Source organism: Melopsittacus undulatus, chromosome 4 (genome assembly GCF_012275295.1).
Source record: "Melopsittacus undulatus isolate bMelUnd1 chromosome 4, bMelUnd1.mat.Z, whole genome shotgun sequence".
Taxonomy (NCBI): Eukaryota; Metazoa; Chordata; class Aves; order Psittaciformes; family Psittaculidae; genus Melopsittacus; species Melopsittacus undulatus.
Window position 1 is genome coordinate 35,990,947 of NC_047530.1, and position 24,445 is coordinate 36,015,391.

Here is a 24,445-nt window from a genome sequence, read left to right on the forward strand (position 1 = left end):
CACATGAAAAACAACAAGGTGCTTGGTGACAGCCAGCATGGCTTCACTAAGGGGAAATCCTGCCTGACCAATTTGGTGGCCTTCTATGATGGGGCTACAGAACTGATGGACAGGGGTGGAGCAGTTGATGTCATCTACCTGGACTTGCAAAGCATTCGACACTGTCCCACACGACATCCTTGTCTCTCAATTGGAGAGACATCAATTTGATAGGTGGACCACTCAGTGGATAAAGAACTGGCTGGATGGCCACATGCAAAGAGTTGTGGTCGACAGTTCAATGTCTGGCTGGAGACCAGTAACGAGTGGTGTCCCTCAGGGATCGGTGCTGGGACCGGTCTTGTTTAGTATCTTTGTCGCTGACATGGACAATGGAATTGAGTGCGCCCTCAGCAAGTTTGCCGATGACACCAAGCTGTGTGGTTCTGATGATACGCTGGAGGGAAGGAATGCCATCCAGAGGGACCTTGACACGCTTGTGAGGTGGGCTGATGCCAACCTCATGAAGCTTAACCATGACAAGTGCAAGGTCCTACACGTGGGTCAGAGCAATCCCAGGCACAGCTACAGGTTGGGCAGAGAAGAGATTCAGAGCAGCCCTGCAGAGAAGGACTTGGGGGTGTTGGTTGATGAGAAAATGCACATGAGCTGGCTTCAGTGTGTGCTCACAGCCCAGAAAGCCAACCGTATCCTGGGCTGCATCAAAAGGAGCATGACCAGCAGGTCGAAGGAGGTGATCCTGCCCCTCTACTCTGCTCTTGTGAGACCCCACTTGGAGTATTGTGTGCAGTTCTGGTGCCCTCAACATAAAATGGACATGGAACTGTTGGAACAAGTCCAGAGAAGGGCCACAAGGATGATCAGGGGACTGGAGCACCTCCCGTATGAAGACAGGCTTAGAAAGTTGGGCCTGTTCAGCCTGGAGAAGAGAAGGCTGCATGGAGACCTCATAGCAGCCTTCCAGTATCTGAAGGGGGCCTATAGGGGTGCTGGGAGGTACTCTTCATTAGGGACTGTAGGGACAGGACAAGGGGAAATGGGTTAAAACTTAAACAGGGGAAGTTTAGATTGGATATAAGGAAGAAATTCTTTACTGTTAGGGTGGTGAGGCACTGGAATGGGTTGCCCAGGGAGGTTGTGAATGCTCCATCCCTGGCAGTGTTCAAGGCCAGGTTGGATGAAGCCTTGGGTGACATGGTTTAGTGTGAGGTGTCCCTGCCCATGGCAGGGGAGTTGGAACTAGATGATCTTAAGGTCCTTTCCGACCCTAACTATTCTGTGATTCTAGGATGCTTCCCAGGCTGTGGCTGCAAGGGGTGTGGGTCTTCTCCCCAGGTAAAGCATGGCCATAGGAGGACTGGTCTCACCAGGGCAGCTGATCGTGCATCCATCATGGTGCCCCACAGCTGGGACCCTGTCTTGGCCCTCACTCAGCTCTGCGCAGTCCCAGCCAAGCCCAGGACTGGAATGCCACATTTTAAAAGGGAGCACAAGAGGGAGAAGCTGCAGAGGTGTGGGGACAGCTTCTGGGACAGAAGCAGCATGAAGTATTGCTGCCCTATCTGGGGATCACCCACTGCTGCAGTTTCTCCTGGGTCTGTCAGCTCTTTAGGCCATGAAAATATCCCATACCCTAGGCAGTTGTTCAAAAAGGTGGAAGGATGTGGGTGAAGAAAGAGCAGCCAGTGAAGGACTGACTCTGGGTGCCCTTTCCCAAGGGAAAGCTCACATGCAGAGCGTAAAACACAGGGAAAGACAGCTTCAGCCTGGAAACAACACACTAGACCCACCTATACTAGCTGGATACAGCTCCTGGCTGTGGTGCAGGTCAGTCAAGGGGAAATAAGGCGTGGAAAGTTATTTCCTGGGAGCCATTAAACAGAGAATTAAATCCCACCTAACAGCAGATACAACCTCTCTCTTCTCTGTCAAGGAGAGAATCAAATCATCTGCAGAGATGCAGTGGAAAAGAAGGAAGAAGACTGAGGAGTCAGAGCCTCACAGCAAGCCACAGAACAAGTCAGAGGGATGGAGAACAGGAGACTCTGTCAGGGCATGCTGTGGGAGGAATTAAGGCTGCTTGGGACAAACTGGATTAGTTTCTATTCAAATTGGTCTCTTTTCTCTCCCAACATCCTCTTTTCCCTCTCAAGTCTAGAGCAATACTCCTTCTTCAGGCCAGGCTGTGAGGTCCCACCAGGATGGTAGGTGGGCAGCTGGGTGTATGTCCAGCTGGAGCAGCCACACTATCCCCACTCTTGGCTATGGGCAGGCAGCAAGCAAGGCCCAACCAAAAGAGTAGTGGGGAATACAGGCTCTGGCAAACACTGTCTGGAACTGCACTCCTGCCAGCCCGGGTCACTGCGGCAGATGCTAGGAGCATATGCCATGAATTAATTCCACTTTCCCTGAGACACTCAGGCGAGAGGAATGGCAGTACCTTTCCAACTTATTAACATAGGAGCTCCCCCCACCTCCCATCACTTTGTCACACTTAATAAAACAGCCAGCCAAGGTCCCTCTAAGAGGTGCTTCAATGGAAAGTTGCTGGGTCTGGCCTTTTTTCAGCTTTTATTTTCTACTTTTTTTTTTCCAGTGCTGCATATGCTGTCTCAGCCTCAATTTTCCTCCTTCACCAACAAACTGCACTCTGGTAAGGCATCTCTACCAAGATAATTTATAAAGATTGTATCGGTTATTATAAGCAAACCCAGAAAGTCCTAAAACTGATAGGACTTAGAACTAATTTTCCTTTCTGCCCTTTTACTTCATCTGTGATGAGGCTTGCCATTTGCCCAAGTAGTCTACTGAGCATTGAGCCTGCAAGAGGCTACCTGCAGGTTGCTACTTACAGCCGTCCAGAATCCCAGCAAATCCCTAGGCAGACACCCCAGATCAGCTCACTGAGCTAAACATGCTGTTGACAACACACACTTCGACAGGTTTGCAGCTCTTCCTCAGCACTGTATGAACAAAGCAGAACAAAGAGTAAGCAGGACACAAGGCTCTACACTGAACTGCTATCTTTAAATTGAAGATGAGAACTGCTCACCAGGTATATTATAACAATGTTTGAATCAGGAACTTGAGGTTACTTGTATCTAATGCTGATTTTGCCACAGATTCATTGTGTAGCTCCAGGTACACCGCTACACCTTGCTTTATCCCACTGTGATACAGGTCTGTGGAGACCAACAGGGAACTACTGCTATATTCCTTGGCTAGGCACAGCTCAGAGGGCTGATGTGAGCTCTTAAGAACCCAGGCACACTGTTCTGAAAACTGTCTCACTTCCCACTTGTCCTGGGCTCAGCAGTAACAGTCATTTTTCTCCTTCTTAGTAGCTGGTGCAGTGCTGTGGTTTTGATTTTCAGCCTGGGAACAGTGCTTATAACACCGATGTTTTTAGTTACTGCTCTAATGTTTAGCCTGACCAAGAACTTTCTGAGTCTCATGCTCTGCAAGGGAGGAGGGGAAGCCGGGAGGAAGCAGAGACAGGACACCTGACCTAAACTAGTGTCATGCCCAGGATGTGGAACTGAGGGCAGTTACCCGGAAGGGCTAAACCACTGCTCGGTTGGGCTGGGTATCGGTTGGGCTGGGTATTGGTCGGCAGGTGGTGAGCAGTTGTATTGTTATTTCCTTGTTATTTCCCTTATCATTATTATTATTGGTGGTAGCAGCAGTGATTTGTGTTATACCTTAGTTACTGGACTGCTCTTATCTTAGCCCGCAGGAGTTACATTCTTTCAATTCTCCTCCCCATCCCTCCAGGAGGTGGGGGCAGGAAGGTGGGCAGTGAGAGAGGAAGTATGTGGTTCTGAGTTACTGACTGGACTTGAACTACAACACCGCCTCACCTGACAATCAACCAGAGCTACACCTTTTCAGGCTACAAGAAAAAATGTATACCTGTCCTTTCTTCCTTTGTATGTTCTTTCCATGGGACTTTTCAGAAATGCAGGTTCCTGAGGCAGCTTTGTCACAGTTAATACACACCGGTGTACCACCATGCACCAAGAGCTGGATGGGGCACACAAAAGCACTTCATGGGCTTTTTTTTTGGCAAGAACAGTAACAGGAGCAGGCTCTTCTCTGCCAGCATCAGGGCTTGAGAGAGGAAAAGCAACAGGTTTCAGCTACCTTCCCAGCACTGAAACCACAACACAAGTGTGGAAGGAAGGTGGGGGGGAACAGCTTGCTGGAGGAAGGCCAGGAGCCAGACAACCACCTCACCCCCTCCAGCTGGGGAAGGAATTGAAAAGACATGGAAGCAAGTCTCAGTCTATTAAGTTTATTGAAGGAAATTAAAGAGACAACTTGATCACAGTGCACATAAATACGGAAGCAGGGAGAAAGTATCTGACAGCATTGCTTAACTAGGTAAAAGCATAAGCATGCTCAGGGAACAAAAGATGAAACTGAAAAATTGAGTCTAGAAATAAAGCAGATTTTGAACCATAAGGGCAATTTTCTATTAGAAAAACTAACCAGGGAAGACTTTCAAATATACTACCTGCCTTTCTAAAAGAAAGACAAAGCTCAGCCACATCTCACTGGACTTTGCCATGGCCTGTATTACAGCAGGCTGAGCTAAATGATCAAATTCTCCTCTTTCTGCCTTAAATTAAACGAGGCTGTGATTTTTTTCAAGCCCAACTCTTAAACTCTGCCCAGGTATCTGCTGGGCTCCCAAGGTCCCAGTGTGGGCACAGGCCTGTCCCAGGCACACCTGCCTCCCACCCCAGAGCATCTCTGCCCAGGGCCACAAGCCAGATGAGGGGAGCCAACAGCATCCATTATTTTTCTTCCTCCCAGACTGAGTTGTTGGATTTGTCTGATTTACTAAACTATCATAGTTTGCTGAATTCGTTTTTCCTGGAATGCAGGAAGCATTCAAAATTCTCTTTGAACCGTAAGTGTCACAGAAACAGACTCTAGCTCAGCTGGGAAGTTTCTCTTCATACCAAAACAGCTTTCTTTGCTCAGAGAAAGACTTCAGGATTATTCTCCATACACTGGCCTCCCAAGCTTCTGTCTCACCTCGTTTTCTAGTTATAGGGGAGTTTTCTTGGTTGTAAAAAACAGCTTGTCTCTCCTTGAGACAGATGAGCCTCTGCATATTTTGGTGCCCCCAGACTGGTACCCAATTGCTTCTCTCATTGGTAGAATTGTTTGGCACATCAACTCTGATCTGAAATTTTGCAGAGTACTGAATTCAACAGTAAGTTATTTGACCTGTCCTGCTGTCAGTACAAGAGTGGTAATGCAGTGCTCTCTTACATCAAATGAGTTAAGAAAAGCAGCACAGCAAGCCTTCCTCCCAGCACCTGCACTGCCTCCCAGAAGAATATAGCAAGATCCTCCAACAGGACAAGGCTTTGAAGGCCACTGCTTTAGAAGTAATGTTCCTGTTTCCTTCGAATAATGACCAAGGTTCTTTGGGGGTAAGGTATTAACAGCTAAATGGGTTTTTCTTTAGATGACTATAAGAGTGGCTTACTTGGCTCCAAGGAGACACCCACCAGGGAGTTACCTTGTTTCAGAGCAGCAGGCTCCATTCTTTCACATGCACGGAATAAACAGTGTTTTCATTGCAAACTACCTATTGCCTGAAGCTATCTCCATTCAGGCTGTGATCTCAACTGATTGCAAAAGCTAAGTGGGGTTAGGCCTGGTCAGACTTTAGCTGGGAAACCTCAAGTGAAAAAAGAGGTGCTGTAAGAAGTGGTGTTGCTGCTTCCTCTCAGTCAATACAGAGGTAATGTTCCAGGAGAGAGGTTAAACTAGCAGGCCATGGCTGGAGGCTGCTGGATGAAGTGTAAAACAAATAACCTGGCATTAACTTGTGGCATCTATTGTGAGAAAGATGGTAATCTTAATGTCCTAGGCAAACAAATCTATTAGCCTAAACTTCTCTGATAGTCATCACTGAAAACCACACTCCATTGTATGATGGCCCACTGCAGAGAAGCTGCATTTTGGTAAAGATTGCCCATTGCAGTTACCTGTAAAGGTCCTACTGAGATGGAAGTGACTGTTCCAAAGTAAATATTTTATTATATTTAAAATTCTTCATCTCTTTTGAGAACAAAGATTATTATTACAAAATACCCAAAACTTCTCCCAACCTTTCCTATAAAAAAGTCCTATTTATTTTCATGTCTCAAATTCTCAAATACAAACAAGTGAATAGAAAATTAAAGTGCTAAACTATTTACAGGAGATACAAGTATGAGTTGTCTGGTGTGCCAGTGGTCTAGGGCAGACTGAGGTGGTCCTCTCTCTCAGACTGTCCCAAATCCCACTCAGTCACTAGTTCTGACGACACCTCTGTGAAGAGATGGTCCCAATCCCAGCTGCCATCCTACCAAGAGGAAAAAGACAAGCATGCTGAAATGGGTGCACACAGTTGTATTCAGGTTATTCTGTCCTGCTTTAAAACATCCCTCGGCCCACACCCCAAATGCTTTCCAAATTTGTCCCTCTGTACCACCCTGTAGAACCACATGGTGGCTACCAAAAGACAAGACACAACAGAGCACTGTTTTCATGGATCTGTGACAGTGCTAGGCCATTCACATTTTCCTTTACTAGTTCTTTCATCCTGATGAGGACCAATTACAGTGATGGATTAATCTCACACAGAGAAAGCTCTACCTATCTTTAAAATAATATTCAGGGTAAACCAAACTTCCATCAGCTTGGACAAACTCTTCCTTGCCTCTCTCCTCCACTGGTGAAGGCTTACTTACCAAATACAGTCTAAGACATATAAGAAGCTTTTGCCTTTTGGTGCTTCCACAAAAAACTCACCTCTCGCAGTTCATGCTCTGGAGCCAAAACTTTGGTGAGAAGCTTCAGGTCAACCTCTCCATCCTATGAACACACACAGCATCACAGTTTTACAGACAGAGAGAAAGTGGACACCGCCATTTCACCAGGTAGGACCTGCTACAGATAGGCACATTTGCCTCATACCAGACATATGCTTTGTCCAGAACAACAGTAGGAGCCTCATCTGAGCAGCAGATACCATAGCTATACTATTTACAGACACAAACAAACCTTAAAGCCACACTGCAGAGTGGAACAGACTTGCAGGCAGACTGCAACTTGCTTGGATGATAGAGCTGTGTATTTTGTGCAGCTGAGTACCATTGTGGAGGATGATGGGAAGGAGAGGGAGTCACTCTGGTCACCCACAGCAACATCCACTTACCAAAGTTTGAAAGGCAGCATACTTCATTAGATCTTTGTCCAGGTCATGGTAGGTCAGCACTCGGTTCACCTGCACACTGCAACCAGAAGGGGTCAAAGTACAAGCCTGGGTAAGTGTGGAAGCACATTTGAGAAGGGTGGCAAGGACAGTAGTCTGGTGACACCAATCACAAGTGTCCACATCTCCCATGGGGGCTCCTGAGAGGGATGTCCCCAGACAGAAGTAAATCTCATTCAGCAAATGAACAGTGACTGACAAATCTGTGTGCTAGGTTGTGCACATGCATAAAAATAGAATGTGAAACAACCATGGTCTCCCTCAGAGAAGCCAGCATGCTGGAGAGAAAACCCACAGGGCCAGAAAGAATACAGGAATGTAATGAACATTCAAACAGCCCCAGCGCTGTACCAAAGCAGGCTCTGAGAACCCCACACTACAAGCTACAGAATAGTAGGGACTTCGTGATTTCCATGTCTGAGCTGAGTCACAGCTATCAAATACAATTTCCTAAAAGAGAAACATGGTGTAGGGGGTACTGTCAAGACACACTTTACCCATGATGCAATTCTATAGAAAAAGATCTATATTAATTTTTGTGTTTGTTCATGAAGTCTTTTCTATTGCAGGGAGACCGTGGATACAGGGGGAACAGATGGAAATGTAAAAGAAGAGAGAAAACAAAGAAATGAACTCTGGTGAGACACAAAGTAATTTCAAATTTACTACTATAAAGTGTCGTTTACTTTTGTTAACAGCTATTGTATTACAACAGCTACTCCATACTGTGAGAGAGGCACTTGTGGTCAGGAGTGAGGTAACCCACCCCTCCAAATAAAGGTCAATAGAAACCCCAGTCTGTGATCTTGGCAATAGGCCCAACAGAGAAGAGAGGACTTTCCTGGTATGTTTAAGATAAAACACCCAAATTTTTATTTCATTTATTTAAAACTTGCTGGTCTCCTGTGAGCTAACCCCAAGACTACTCTGATAACACCTTCAAACAATAGGATTGTACTTTGCAAATTAACTAGGTACTTGAGCAAGGATATCCTGTGGAGGGCAGAGTAGCCTACAACAATGCATAATCAGAACGTACGTGATAATGCATGTGTACTGGAGGCATTCCAGATTATACAGGCAACCTTAAGTCAAGAAGTTACTCATTTTTGAGAATATGACTTTGCACATCAAATATGTTACTCTAGTGTAGGGTTTGGGTTTTTTTTTTATATAGCGACAGAAGATTCAGTAATTGCTTCCTCTATGTAATCAGAAACAAGAAGTTTGCCCTATTGAGCTTGGAGCCCCACTGCCACAATACAGAGCACCAAATCCTGCTGAATGGCACTGCTGCTGACATCCAGAGAGCATGAGATAAAAAGGAGTTTAATTTCACCAGCCATTTCGCATTGCTGATGAGAGGCTCAACAGCACCTGACAGTGCTCTTACCTGGGGGGAGCTGCCACTTGCATGGCCAGATCTTCCTCCTGGACTTCTTCCAAGTCAGGGATCACAGGAATGTCTGCAACAAGAGAAAGCAGCAGCAATAAGTGGGGAGTGTTGTGCTCTCCTCTCACTAGAGACAAAGTTTCCTTTGCTTCACAGATATGAAACAGCCTGTTTCTTATTTGAGGAAAACACAAGAGAGTTATTTAGCAATGACTGGAAATATATTGTTTAATATTAAACAAAGCAATAAAGCTTTGAAGCTTGGGGTCAAAAGAAATCTTGCAAGGGAAGCAGATTTGCACTGGGCAGGCACTCCACAGGCTACAGACCATGCATGTGAACACAACCTTGAAGCTGGAAGGAGCCAGCTGCACTAAACCCTGCTACCTATTTGCCATCATCCTAACAATGGCAAGGATTTGCCTCTTATAAGGTGTGTTACCATTTGCTCAGCTGCCAATCACTTAGGCGCTGTTAGAAATAAAACGTGGGGCAGAAACTGAGACAAGCCATGCAAAACTATGAGCTGAGGGAGCTGCTCGCAGGGCCTCAGGCTGTGCAGAGACTTGTGACCTCCCTGATAGCTGGAGAAGGAAATGCTGGTGGTCTAGTAGATACAAAGGCTTAGGGAGATGCATCTGGTTAGTAATGTCATAAACCTTTCCATGATTTCCAGTGTGACCCTGGAAATGGCTGATGTCTGGGTCACTGAGTGTGACCCGGCACAAGGAATACAGCTGCTCCACTTAGGACGGATGCTAGAGACAAAAGCATGGCGACAAGGAAGAACTGGGTGCACACAGAATCCTACTAAAGGTGCAAGGCTCTGACCACACGTCATGTTTTTTGGTTTCACAAAGTGCTATAAACAGAGATGGAGAGAGGAAGAGAAAGCAACTGGAGGTGCAAAGCAAGGGCAGAGTACACCAGCACAGAGCTACTTTAAAGACTAGAGGCCACAAGGGCTCTCCAGAGACCCTGAGCCCTCAGGCTGCTGAGAAGCCGGTGGTTCGGCTCTGGGAAGAAGTATCGCTTGCACAGCGTACGGGCAGAGCTGGCCTCCCCGGCGCTGGAGCGAGCAGACTGCTCCCAGCTCTGTCGGCAGCGTGGCCGTGCTACTGCTGTCCAGCAGCAGGTGGCTGGGCCTGGCTTTGCCCCGTTTTACAGCCCAGGCTGAGATGAATATTCAGGAGCTGGAAACGCTTTCCCACCTATGGTGCTCAGAGCTCTGGGCAGGGTCTTCCTGAGAAGCCCTTGTCCGGTCGCCTGACAGAGCTCCGCAGGCTCCGGGCTCCGCTGACTGCTGAGGGTCCGCTGCGCTCCCCCTGGCCGGCCCGCTGCCCGGCGGGCGGGAGGCAGCCCTCGCCCAGCTGCCGTGGGGCACGGGTCAGGCCGGGCCCCGGCGCGGTGGCGGTTTGAAGCCGGCCACACAGTGGGATTTCTCGCTAATTGGCTGCCTGGCGGAAGGCCGAGCGGGACCGGGGCTGTGGCGAGAGCTCGGCCGCAGCGCAAGGCTGTGACAGCTTGGCCAGCCTCAGCAGAGCTGTGCCTTCAGCCCCCGGCCGCGCAGGGCGCAGGCGCCTGCAAAGCAGCTCTCCAGCTAAAGCCAACTTCCCAAAGACATTTAAAGGGAAACTGCAGCAACAGGCCCTAGGCCGAGGAAGCCTCTGCAAGAAATGCCTCAACAGTGCATCGCTGGGCATCCAGGGCAGATCTCTTGCTCTTTCTGCGTGTAGGGAGACAACACACACTAGAAACTGCTATGCCGCTGGCTCTTCCCTGCAGGGCTCCCGTATCTTCCTAAAATCTGTAGCGAAGTGCAGTTACTGGACAAAAGCATCTCCATGGACAGGCAGGCTGACCTGTGGAGGCACCTGGTAAAACCTGCTCAGTGATAACGTGAGAATCCCTGTGTATAAGCAACATAGACCAAGGAGGGAACAGACTGGTGAGACTGGTCCAAGGGGAGGAACGAAGCGCTGTGCAGAGGTGCCCTGTTAAGTCCAGGCAAACAAGCATGGCAATGAGACGCAGCTTAATCTCACCTGAGCTAATTTATCCTTTCCAGCAGAACACTACGAATGGTGCTCATCAAACAACTGCCCGGGAACAGAGCTACCCTCACCAATGGAGCAGCATTCCCTGAAGCTCAGATCCTTATTCCCTTTTGACAGCAGAAATGTGGAAGATATTTGCAGCAAACTGACTTTCTTCACCCAGTGCTCGTTTTAGCAGCTGTTTCCAAGGTCTGCTTTTCCCAGTTCCCTTTGGCTTTTGTTGATCTTTTTTGCACAAGAAAAAACTGTAAACTCAGAGCCCAAATTAGTGATGGAATGTTCCATTAAGCAGGTTCCTGAAGACTCCTGGATTCTCCAGTGCTGATTTTATCTCACTGTCATTGAATTCCATGGAGAGATTCCCAAACCCCTTGCAGAGCACTGCCTCTACTCTCTGTTAGCAAAATCCACGCAATCGCGTAGAAATTCTTTCCAAAAGAAATTCAAGGCTCCAATATTTTATAGACACTTTGAAAATATTTAAGACAGAAGAGCTGGAAACGCTCTGGGGGCTCCTGCCAGCCCCTCCAACAAAGGCCAGAGCATGCTTGTTCTTACTGCAAAGTGTGGGTGATATGTCCATTTCCAGGCAGCAGCAATGCCTTTTAGGACTGTCAGAAACTGACAAGAAACAGAACAAAAATGTAGCAAATTATAAGAAAATATCAGCTCCCTGGAGCTAACTGCTATCAGTGGCAAATCAGCCCTGAAATATTTGGGTCTTTATTTCACTTGTTACTCATAATTTCCTCTTCCCTCTGCCAATTCCCATGGTGCCACCTCTCCACAAACTCTCTCCCATCTCCTTCTGTACAGTTTGCAAGAGCCTCAGTTCTCACTTTATGACCAAGGACCCAACCTTTCCCCTCACTCACCCTCTGGCCCCCTAATTGTTTTTGTTGCTCTTTTTGGGACTCACATCTTTTTTTCCAGTAACTTCTGGTAACACAGCCAAGTCATGGCACTCTGTCAGTTCCAAGCTATTGGGCTATTGGGCTGCAGGAGTGTAGGCACATGCTCTACTTTTAATATTGCTGTTAGCTACAGTGTGACTATTTACATACAGCACTAGTACATGCAGACAGGTTCACAGGACCATGTCCTCCCAATCTCACACTGCAGCTTTTTCCAGCAACAAGGTTACGTGACAAACCCCCACTCTGTGTGCTTTGCTCTGTGACCCACATTTTATTTTCTCCATCGTGTTCAGCATGGGAGCTTCAGATCATTTTCCAGAAGCCTCTGTTTTTGGTGCAGAATCATGACACATACTTTACTGTCCAGGCTTTCATGCCAAAATTCAGTGCCCATGTAAGTAAACCTTAGAAATGACTGCACAATGTACCTACATGGTAAGGAGCTGCCTGTGTGCAATAGGAAAAGATACCAGGTTACTGCAATTAAGTGAAGGAATGGTGTGTGCATTACAGAGAAAATGTTTTGCAGCTGAGAAGATGCAGTTTCAAAAACTAGAAACAAAAAAATATTCTCAGCAGTCTAGTTACAGGTTGAGGGTAGTGATATCATAACTAATTCTGGAGGAGAAAGGACCTTTCATATTGTCTCCAATATCAACAGATTTTAATCAAAACTGCAGACAGATCTCAGATGCAACATGAAAATCTTACAGCTTCAGCTCTTCTACTTTCACACCCAGTCCTGCAGACTTTGAAATCAGAACAAACTGGTATGATACTAATAGTAAGAAACATGAAAATAAAAGTTGACTTACTGGTAAAAAACATTTAAAAGGAGAACAAATTGAGTACAAACCATCTTACCAACCCTGGTCTCCCAGCTGGCCTCTGGATGCTGTACTATTACCTATGCCACCTCCCTCAACCAATCTCCTCCAGACAGAACTCATCTGAATCTCCACTTCATATGGCAGATAACATTCCCAGAGTGAGTGCTCCTAAAAATGCCACTCACTTTCCCCCTGAGAGTGAGTATTCTGCTTTGACTTTTAGCTGAAGTGAGGGGAGAATAGGTAGACACACATGGCAGGTAGTGTTTTACAAGCAGAAGATAGGAGTGTATGCAACAGAAGATGGAAAGGGGAACACAAAAACTCTGCATGCAATGACCTTAAAGAAGAATGGATGAGGCTTCCCTTTATGGATCGAAATGATTGGGAACAGAGCAACACAAAGCCTTTCCCCAAGGATATCTCAGCCCCTTAAGAAATAAGATATTTGCTCTAGAAAATGCTCATGGTAGAGATGTGAATGAAATTATGAGTGAGCACCAAAGGCCAGATGACAAATGGAAACTCCCCACCATCTCTGAAATGATGGTGAACAAGAGTGAACAAAGAATGAAACCAAAATGAGTGTGTCCATGCAGAATGTGTACTCCATGCAGCAGGGTAAGAGACACTGGTACCAAATGTTGGCTAACAAGGGAGTTATAATAAACTGCACCAAACTGATTGTCTCAGAACATCTAAGTCTCATCATATAACTCAGACTATGAATTTTAATACAATAGCTGGACTGAGCTAGGTCTTACACAAGATAAGTCATGGCAAAACACCAACAGCCTAAGGCAGAACTGTGTTTATGGTAGGAGGAAAAGGTGAAGGGAAAGACTGAGGATGACCCATCCTACATGCAGGTAGCCAAACAATAAGCAAGGGACAGTGGCTTTTTAAGTCACAGACAAAAGAGGGCTTTATATGTTCATATTAGAGTACATGCAATAACCATCACCTTCTTTACCTTTTAGCAAGTAACTTACTGACAGCTGAGGAAGACAGCCACAGAAAGCAACAAACAGGAGGCAGAAGAACCTGCAACACATTAATACCTCAGTGCTCCTGCAAATTGGTGAGTTGCACTTTCCCTCCCAGGCGAGCTGATTTTTTCTTTAGTAGCAATACCTGCAGGCTGGGTCCCTTAAAATCCTGCAAGCTTCCCACAAGTTCTGATCCTAGCCCCAGAGACCTCTGCTCTCCCTTAGATACAAGATAGCACATAAGTGGGGACAGATAGAATCTCTTCCAGGTCAGGCCTGCAGTTAGTCAGCAGTGTGGCTGCCACTTTCTCCCTGAGCTGCTAATTTAAGTTTCCTGAGTCAACACCTTGCCATTCAAAAAAGCCCCCATCTTACATAGTCTGATTTGCTTCCCCCAGCTGGGTGAGTATTTGAAAGGCCAGTTCAGTGGATGCTCTTGCAGTGGAGAATGTGCTGCCCTTCCTGTCCATACACCACTCTATCTAAAGAACACAAAGAGGGTAGTGGCTTCTGGAGCTGACAGTCCCCTGCCACTAAGCAGGCATAGGAATGAAACTAGTTTAAGTTGCTTGCTCATAAAATGTAAAACTTAAATCATTACAATATTCCTGCTGCTGCAAAACTTTGTTTTACTGAATGCTGTTACCTTCTGCATCACATTTGGGGAATTTTAAACAGGCAAATGGAAGAAGGTCTGATTGAAGATGAAGTTAAGTGAAAGAAATTGGTCTCATTTAGCACATGACAGGATTCATCTGTGTTCCCAAGTCCACTGAGGTAGTATCATGGGCGTTTCATATTCATGAGCTGCTGCGACACTGTGTCCCCTCATTTACAAAGCACCGTGTTCAGCAAATTCTGTCCCTGTGGACACTCTGTGCATTTCATGGTCTTGTCAGAGAGACATCAAACACTTCAGTAACCAAATACCAGAAAATGGCTTTAATTAGTGCATGTCAATGCAATAAATAATTTTTCTCTCTAAGTGGAAAAATGAAAAATTGAAAAAAAAAAAAGAAAAGAAAAAAGTGGAAAGCAACAGGCAAAAAAATCTTCAAAAAACCATAAGGAACAAGGGACACAGACAGCTTCTGCTGAACACACAAACAAGCTTGAAGCCTCTTGGAAGTTTTCTCAGGAGAGCAGCAGGCAAACGGAGAGGATAAAGAACACTCCTTTGGATGCTTGGATATTAATTTCATAGGAATGCCTTTCCCTGACTGAAATTGCCCAATATGGAACAACGTACCTGCCTGATCAATCAGCAAGGAGATGAAAACGAGTGAAAAGCAGGCAGTACCACAGCTACTAGGGCACTGCCTTGATAGCTGAGACAAGCAGAAGACAACCTAAGTGCCCCATGTACCAGAGCACCCTTTTGAGAATAGTAACAGTACAACCTGGCCAAGCTGATGGGAAAAGTCACACAGTGAGCGGGTGCCAGAGGATTCCTAGGATCTAGTGGAGGTCATGCACCAGATTCAGCACTGACCCTTTAGTCTTGCATTAAAAGATTATGCATTTGCCTTGCTTCAGACAAAATATTCTTTTCCTTCAGCCACGAAGCTCTGATGATACTGTCAGCTAGACAGATGAGTGGCTGGGTGGTCCATCTGAGACTCTGTTGCTTCAGTAGTGTTGTGCTTTCACAGACGGCATGGCATGGCATGGCATGGCATAGCTTCTTCCTCACCTGAGAGAATGCTGGGGACAGGCATCAAGCATATTTGCTACTTCCCAAGGCTGTTGTTGGCACAATGCCCCTACCCAGTTTCAAGTCCTGGGAAGTATGAAGAGAGACAGGGCATAGAACAGCCCTATCAGATGAGTTGCTGGGCTCAGTACTGGGTTATATTGTGCAAGAAGTAAGAGCAGACACTGATGGCTGAAAGTGGAATCTCTTAATGCCTAAGTGTGTTCACCAGCAGCAGAAGACAGAGAGGAGACAGGAGGCCAGACTCAGGACCTGGAGTCCACTACATTCCTGATGCTATCAGCATTTAGAGTTATAATATGCCTCCTAGCCTTACTAACAGCACCTTGACAGAGCACTATGCCTGCTCTCCTCTTCAGTAACATGTTTTCTTCTTTTCAAAGGCTGTTGTTCCCTGTTCCTTTGCAGTATTCTCCTGCTGAAACATACTCGGGAGGTAGTGGGGCAGCAGATGAGAAGGTATGAAACACCCAGGCAGGGTCTGGTGAACTCAGAAACACAAAAACCTCCTCAGCAATTCTGGAGGTGAGTGATTTTGCATTAGAGCATTACTGTGGCAGGAAAAGCAGCTTCTCGGGATGCTCCTGTGGAAGTATGTTCAGGAGCAGGTGTGTCTGATTCTATTTCATCCTCTTCATGTTACACTGGAAAAACAAGACAAACTACATTTCTTTTATGCTAAACCTTAGGGTTTTTTTATTTTTCTTATATATATTTATTAAAAAATGCCTCTTTGATCGGCAGCACCCATGACACTTCCACATCCAGCAACTTCTCAGAACCCTCCCTCCCTCCACATAAGGCCACCGCTGCTGACAGCCAGCTGGGTTTGATCAGAGCCACTCAGAATCAGATTTTCATAAGACAGATGAGGAATCTTACTGCTGCCCTCTCTCATATCAGATGAGAAACTGAGGAGGAGGGGGGACGGGTCCTGAGGGAATGACACTACAATCAAGGGCTACACAGTCCTCTCTCTGTCCCTCCACTGCTGCAATTTTCAAAGGACTTTGCCTCAGGCAGTTTTAAATGATGGTGTCTCAATTCTGTAATCATCTTTCAAGAGCTTTTTCTTAAAGGGTATTTTAGGTAAACCTAGTCCATCAACTACACTTATGGACTCAGCAATCACAGCCCCAATAAGACTGTGTATCTACCACATCACTCAATTTAGTGATGGAAGGATGCTTACCCAGACCATCATTTTTAGCCCCCAAAAATCTGTGTGTGCCCTTTTGCAATTAAGCTGCCCACTGCCCTGGCCAGTGGTCTGCTGCTTCAAACAGGACTTCAGACGTATCTCTTGGGACATATTCCCTTCTCTCCCCCCCTCTGCCTCGCCCCCAATGCAACTGTCAGGAGGAAGCTCTCCTTCAACATCAGAGGCTCTAGATCACAATGTCAGCAGTTACTGGAGGAGTTCAAACCAGCCAGGACCAACAGCTCAGTGGAAGCCATCCAGTTGGACTGAGTCTGCCCTTCAGTGACCTTGCACAGAGCCTTCAGACAGCATGTTAGGGGAGCAGCCAAGGGGAGAACTGTAGTGTGCTGACAGACCCACACACAAAGTCACAGTGAAGAATCCCAGCCACTTTCACTCTCTGCCCCAGGCCCATCCCTTCAGCCCATTCACACCACTTCCAAAACACCGTATTTTTCACTGCATCTCTATTTCAGGGATGCTCAGAACTTTTCATCCATTTAGCTCTCCCCAAACCACTTCCCCACTGAGCCTATGAAATACCCCCTGACTACTCCTGCAAATTCCCCACTCTCTTACCCTCATGCTCAGCCAATGCAGCTGTCCCTGCAGCTCACACCCCTTCAAGTCCACCAGCACTAGGTGTATTCTGTAAAAACAGCAGCTCACTAGGCAAAGTAGCTGGCATTCTGGCACCAGGAATGGTAGAGCCAACAATAACCCACTCTGTGCTCTATTCTCAGCTCTGTTTAGAGCAATTTCATCACTGATGTGTATTTGCATGCAGCTCAGAAGATATTTTATGACTGTGAATTCCAAGTGACAGATATCCTGTGCAGGCTGTCTTCCACCTGACAGACAGATATAACTCCCCACAAAGATGTGGGGATCATAGCATACACCCACTTCCTCCTCTGTTGTGCACAGAGCCTGGACTCCCATGCTCTTCAAATGCAAAGGAGTTGCTGGCACTCACCAGAAGGGTAAGAAGCCCTTCTAGAGCTTTGACATTGTAAAGAGATGACCCTAATCATCAGCTCTGCCTCCTTGAGGAGGCTTCCCAGCAGGCAGGAAGAGGTTTTGCCTTGAGGGCACAGATCTAGTGACTGTCTCCTGGCAGCTTTCCTCACCTGCAGGCCAGGTTTGGGTTATCTGTGTAGCATAGTCAGGCTTTAATTTCAATCAGCTGTCTCATTCAAACACACTATATACTTTAAAATAACAAGCTGTTGTTCCTGCAGACAGAGAATCACACATCACATCCCAGTCCTCCAAGAAAAGCCCTGTTCTAGGAGCTATGAATCCCAAGTGTAATAGAGACAAGGGGGGAAGGGACTTCTGAAGATGGAGCAATAGTCTATGGGGGAACAATAGCTGGGAGAGAGATGACAACTTTAGCTAACAAACCCACATAGAGTGCTGAGGCGAAAAATCAAAGGGCAATGTAGTGAGGAGTCAGGCATCTGGGGGAGTGCAATTCAGCAGTGCAGAATTGGTGTACAAGAAAGGAACACAAAGAAACTTTTAGCCAAAAGGACAAAACGGTTTGCTGATATGGGGGGGGGAAGGAAATGCCAGTATTTCTCACCCTAATAGGAAACAACCCTTTGTAGCTGCATGCCAGAAAGAGACACACAAGCAGAATAAAGCCAAATAAAATACCCAGGCAAAGTCAAAGCAGACCCTACTGCCCTGTTGGGAAAAGGACCAAAGGGAGGGGAAAGCCCTTCAACATGAACTTGATTGTTGTGTCTTTCCTCCCACCTCATGACAAAGAATAGTCTGCACCTAGGAGAAGCTCTTGGCTGCTCCAGAAAAGGAAGCAGTACCCTGCAGACAGCACTTTTTAAATGCCACTGATAAGTCTCCCATCTCTCACCTCGTGCAGTTTCCCTACCATACAGAGCTTAGTCACTCCTGCTCATTTTTCCCTGTTGACATGGACAGAAAATTGAGCAATTACCCCTGAACTCCTCTCTCTCAGATTGCTACATACACAGCATTAAGCCCCCAATTGCCTCTGGCCAAAAGTGACTCAACTGGGCCTGTCCTTTAGGAATTAAACACTTTTGTGTTGCTTGTGAAGGTTTATTATTCCTCAAGTTTGATGCATTAAATCCTGCTAAAGCAGGTTTCCCACCATGCAGAGGACGTGCCCCCCCCCCATGACAAGCTTCAGCTGGACACACATCCATTTAGCAAAGGTGTGTTACCCATTTCCTGTGCCAGCATATTAGCACATACTATGTGTGTTCAGAAGGATGGGCACTAAGCTCACAACAGGTGCTGTAGGAAACCCCAGTATCCATCAACTAGACATTCCAGAGCTGTTTCTGGAGAAACACTGCACTTTTTCAAAACAGTCTTTCCAGCCTGGAGTTTTACAGGAGCAAATGGTTCTTTCAGTCAAAACCAAGTCTTTGTTTTCCTGTAACTCAAAACTGTCTCTTTGAAATGGTTCTCTTGCCCTTGACTAGCCTTTATGAAGAAGAAATATGGATTAGAGGAAATGAATTCTGAGCATGATCGGAGCCAACATACCTCATTGATAGTATTTCAGTAGTTTGTATTGTGCAGTATAGACAACTTGCACCTTCTGGGTTTCCCTGTGCCATTCCCTGTAGGGAATGGCTGAAACTGCAGGTAGTTCCATGTAAGTCCCCACTTACAATCTGCCATATTACTTCAGTCTTTCCACACAGCATGAGAAGAAGTGACTCTCCTTCTCTCCCAGGCTCCCCAGAGTCAGATGCCATTTCATCCACAGGGTAAGTGGCCAGGAGCAGTGACAGAATTCTACTTTTATTTTTGAAAACACAAGGCATATCAAGCCCAAAAATCTTATTTGGGTGTACAACCTTCCCTCCATTCTCCACATGCCCAACTGGGCTCTTTCTACACCCCATGCTTTTGTAACATTATTTTCTGGGCTGCAAATTCTGAGCATCTGGGTGTTGGGGATGTATAAATGATGACAGCTGAGCACATTTCAAACACACAAGAATAACTTTTTAAGGGCATATAGTTTTGTCCTTCATTCTTCTAGTGAAAAGGTTGGATGGGGGACAAACAATGTTAATGGAATGGTACAGCTCAGCTTTCTAATAGGTTAAAGGAAGGCGATCTAAATGTATTGGTTGACAGCAGCAATCATTACGCAACTGTGCCCGTTCATATTAAGGTGTACAAGCTAACACATTATGCAGCACAAAATAACCGTGACCCATCCTTGGGCATCCATACACCAATGTCTTGATTTTTGTATGTTTAGAATCTGAGCTTTACTGTTACAGTTAAGGACACAAGCTCAAGTGCAGTTCTGTGCGAAGGGGAGGCTGATACAGCTCAACATACTGCACAGCCACAGCATTCTACGCCCTTCCTTCTACACTACACAGTCATTGTATCATAGAATCATAGAATAGTTAGGGTTGGAAAGGACCTTAAGATCATCTAGTTCCAAACCCCCTGCCATGGGAGTATCTCTCCGCTTATTTAAAAAAAGTAATTTTATTCAGGTTCTGGAGTATATTTATATGCCATTCTTCTTCACTGCAATTGCTGAACACACATGGAAAACTCCTTTCCCAGAACAGCTTGCTTAATGTCCCCACAGAAATAGGATGACAACCATGCAATGCACTGATCCATTTAGAGAGTTTCTGTATGCAAATTAGATCCACAACCCAGTGCATGTGACTGTATCAGAAACTGCCTGCGTAGGAATCATGATCAGATCAGTGCGATCTTTCTTCTAACACAGAGATTTAACCCAAAACTGAATTCTGGTTGCAACAATCTGAATTCAACTGTTAACCCCAGGCTAGGCACAGATAAGTAAGTGAAGTGTACTAGGATGTGCCATGTCTTCATATCACATTCTGCATCAACTCTATTCTGTACTTATTACCCAAGGTCTTGGAGCACTAAAAGTCACATGCTGCAAACACGTGGCAAGCATTTTTATGCCTGGTTAGCAAAGACAGTTATTATGCTCTGAATACAAGACCAAGGTTCAACAAGAAGGACAGCACATATGCAAACAAAGAGCTGTTCAGAACAGACTATCAGGCTCAGTGACACACTGAAATTTAAGAAGCCCAAGAAACTTCCCAAGGGAAAAATTAAGTCTATTCTGAAGATGCCAATGCTATAAAGGTGCCACTTCTGGCAGTCATATGGTCATATGTTGCAATGCTTAATCTGTCTAGAAGACCCAAATAATGGGTCTTCATTTAATCTCATTAACCATACTGATGTCTGATCCTTTGTGACTCCTGTTAATTCTTCTAATGCTTGATGATATTTCACAGATGCAACTTTTTATATGAGCCCTTGAAAGCTGAGGTAGCTCCTAGAGATGTTAATGAAATTCTATGCTCCCTACAGTTCTCTAGTGCTTGTCTTGAAATCCATACTCTGGATTTTTCCTAAGATTTCTCCTGGGTCATCCAGTTCGAGAAGAGCAGGTGATATACACTATGAGGAAAACTAGTGCTAAATCAGGAGCCCAATAGATTTCACAGCAGCCTGTACAGGGATCTGATGGGATTACCCACCAGTGACTATGTTTAGCTTATGATCTATGATCTTAGATTTTAGGTTATGGCAAGAGGATTTTTTAAATTAAGAATTCCCTTATGACAGAGACCCCAGGAAAGTGGTGCAGGCACTTGTCCTGATGGGAACAAGACAAGGATGTTACCATAAAACCATAAGAGAGACTTTAATTAGAGCGTACTATCACCTAAACTAGGAGACAGCAGTGATTTCTTCCCTGTTCTTAACCTTTTCTTGCTCTTTTAGTTCTCTTTTTGCCCCAGTCCACTATTCTCCAAGTGGGGGTAATCACAGAGAAAAGTATGTCCTTGACACTTTCTTTCTTCCCAAAGGTGCTTTATCATTCTGTGTTAATGAAGAGCCAGAGTCAGACTACAGGTTCACTCCTTATCCTCCTCTCAATCCCCTTTGCTCTCTCCCTCATTCAGCAGCTGGGGAGACAAGCAGATCCTGCATTTGTTTACCCCGAGGGTGGTTCATTTCCTTGCAATTTCTTACAAGATGCCTTTGCTCACTTTACTGGAGAACCCCCACATACGCATGCAGGTAGTTCGTGCAGTAGTTGATACCTTACCTCCTCCATCATCTGATGCCTCCAGGCTCTGCTGTCTGAGACGATGGCTGCAGCAAAACACAAGGAAGAATGAAATTCAATTGCAAGTCCAGAAAAACATCTTTTTGTGTCTCCTTCCTCCCCACAAGCCTCATGGCCTGTTAAGAGGAGAGTCCCCAGGTACATTTAACCTGCAGACTGATCTTCCTCCGTACTACTCAGGTTAGAGTGCTTAAGCAAGATGCCTTGCACCTGGGACAAACTCCTAGGCTGCAGACAGTAGGGCCTGGGGTGCATCTAGGAGGGAAGTGGATGTTTTCTACTTTTCCTTCTTTCTGTCATATGGGAGTGAGAGCTAACAACTACTCCGTATCTACGGAAGTACAGAATGACAAGCCTTGCCCCATTGCAGGACACATGACATAAGTTCATGCCAGGCTCTACACCCTTTCCAAGTTCCAGATCTTGGTGTCACATGTCCCTTCTCCATGAGATCAGATTAAAAGATGTGGAAGAAGTATCAGCAACAGTAGGAACTTACTCTTCTACTTCTTCTGCATGTTTTCTTCCTGACCTGCAAGATAAGGAAAAGCTTATGCTTATAAAAGGCTAGAGAGAATTTTAAAACTGCACCTTTCTCTGTATCACTGTTATTGTAAAACAGTCCCTACACCAGGTCTGATATAACACATCACAATTTGAGGAGTTCTGAGTGACCATTAAAACAGTGATTCAAAAGTCTCCGAGTGCATCAGACTAAAGTAAAACCATCTGGGTCCAAAAAGACAGCCTTGTCCAGATACAGCAAGAGCCATATTGCCTGTTTTTTTAGTTTCTCAAATACTTTTTCATCCACTCTGCAGTTAGCCATAGGTAAAAATTGCCTTACCTGGGTAGATACCGAGGAATGAAGAGTATGCTATGCTTTGTCTACCTACCCCTAAGAGATCAATAGGTCCTTTCTCCCTCTGGTCACGCATGAAGATTATCTGGCTGCCTTTGTAGGTTAGGAGCCCCACCTGAGCTGGCCAAGTTCAGGTCAGATATGCGGTCACTGCAGTAAATCAGGGTTGATCTGCCTGAGTTAACAGCAGTTCATAATAATGCGGGGGGGGGGGGGGGGGGGGGCACTGGCAAATGGCAGCTCCCTTGCTCTCCACCCCAGCAAACCCAGAAGTAATTCAGTCCCGATTAGGGACGCTTGTTCAATATTCAAAATGTAAAACATGGAGGTTGCTGAACCAGCACTTTGAAAAGTTAATTAAATGCCAGGTTTCTTTTTAGCAGCTACTCCATCATTCGCTGATTGCTTTGGCCATTTTGCAGAGTGAAGTTTCATCTCTATGCACTGGGAATAAATATTCTCCTCTCCCTTTAAGTCAGAGTGCCATGACAAAGAATACATGGGGCTCTCCCCTACCACATGCACTGTCCCAGGCCACACCAAGATATAAGAGAAGTTGCTTCACTGCCTTGCACTGCTCCTTTCAAAGCACTTTCCAGAGATGGTACAGGCCTCTCCTCATCTGCCCTCTGTTCCAGTGTTATGGTCCTCATCTAGCTCTCTTCTGAATAATCTACTTTTCTAAGAGCAACAAGCCAAGCACAGAGGATGTCTAGCTATGAGAAGAAAGCCTCTTGTCTCCACTGCTCTCCCTGGAGCTTGCAGTCTGTGAGAAGGTAAAAACTACCTTGAAACAGTGATGTGAACCCAATAATATCCCCTGCTATAATCAGAACTGCACCTGTATAGGTGACGTCTGCATCTAGGCTTTCAGCTGTATCTGCACCCTTCTGTTCACCAGAAGAAACAGAAGAGCAATGGAGCTGGGGAATTTAGGGAAGAGCTCTTCCAATGAGCAACTGTCCAGCTCCATCCTTCTCCCCAGTGTTAGTGCAAAGCACTTTTTGTGAACCTGCTGATACTATGGAAAAAGAAAGGGATGGTTTTAGAGAGCCTACCACCAGCTGTCACTGGAGTTCAGAATCTGAGATGGCAGAGATGGAAAGATGATGCAAGATTTATCCTATTTTATTCTTCCCTTCTGCCTTCACAGAACTGCTTCCCACACCTGTCTTCAGAGCCTTGCCCTCACTGAGCCCAAACATCCCAAATGATAGTTTTGCACAGCCTTGCACAGTGAGATGATTTCCTAGAGGTTCCATCTGACCTTTTCTTAGCTTGTTTCCATTACTCTTGATAATTGTCCATCCCAGAATAACACTTTATTCCTCAGTACTCACACTCCTCACATCTCTGCTCATCTCCTGTCCTGAGGCATGAGTGAAACACTCCACATGTTTGTACTTCCCAGGAGAGGGAAGGTCACTCCTGCTATCCCTGTAAGCAATTTCTGTTTCTTTTTTCTGAGCTCCCTGTCATGACAGATATCCAGGTGGCCCACAGGGAAGGCAGTCATGTGTTAAGTCCTAGAGGCAGAGACTACTTCTCTTGCGTTCTGAGACTTAAGCTTTCTCAACTTTTCCTCATTATGTCAGGTTAGGAAAGAAAATTATGAAATAATTGCACTATATGGAAAAAAATTAGTAATTTGGGGAACAAATTCATAAACCAGGAGGGTAGAATAGTACTGACCCCTTTAATCCCAGAGCCCAGGTGTTAGAATGCTCTCCTGTCAAACAAGACAGTTCCTTCCTCTCTCTAGGGCAAGCTAAAGCCCCACGGTCAGCCTTGCCAGGAGAACACCCTATTCCCTATGCCACAGGGTCCAAAGGTGGCAGTGCGTGATGGAAGTCTCTCATGCTGACAGTGCTGCAGTTTATACAGAGCATTTAAATGCCTACAGCACTGGAACAGGAGCAAGAAATTACTGTTGTTCTGTTTCGATGAGACATCTGCTTTCAGTCACCTGTATTAGATACGTTTGTTAATATATAGAATCATAGAATAATTAGGGTTGGAAAGGACCTTAAGATCATCTAGTTCCAAAC

At 45.7% G+C, this 24,445-nt stretch overlaps 1 protein-coding gene across 1 annotated transcript in view; it reads right to left on the reverse strand.

Annotated features, from left to right (window-relative positions):
* Positions 1-4,278: 4,278 nt before the first annotated feature.
* Positions 4,279-24,445, reverse strand: part of IFT43 (intraflagellar transport 43) — a 48,173-nt gene continuing 28,006 nt past the window's right edge. The window contains exons 4-9 of the mRNA XM_034062142.1: positions 22,035-22,067; positions 21,515-21,561; positions 8,673-8,745; positions 7,223-7,298; positions 6,817-6,879; positions 4,279-6,367 (exon numbers count right to left, since the gene is read on the reverse strand). Coding sequence (XP_033918033.1) covers positions 6,260-6,367; positions 6,817-6,879; positions 7,223-7,298; positions 8,673-8,745; positions 21,515-21,561; positions 22,035-22,067 — 400 coding nt within the window. The 3' untranslated portion in view covers positions 4,279-6,259. The remainder of the gene's footprint in view (positions 6,368-6,816; positions 6,880-7,222; positions 7,299-8,672; positions 8,746-21,514; positions 21,562-22,034; positions 22,068-24,445) is intronic.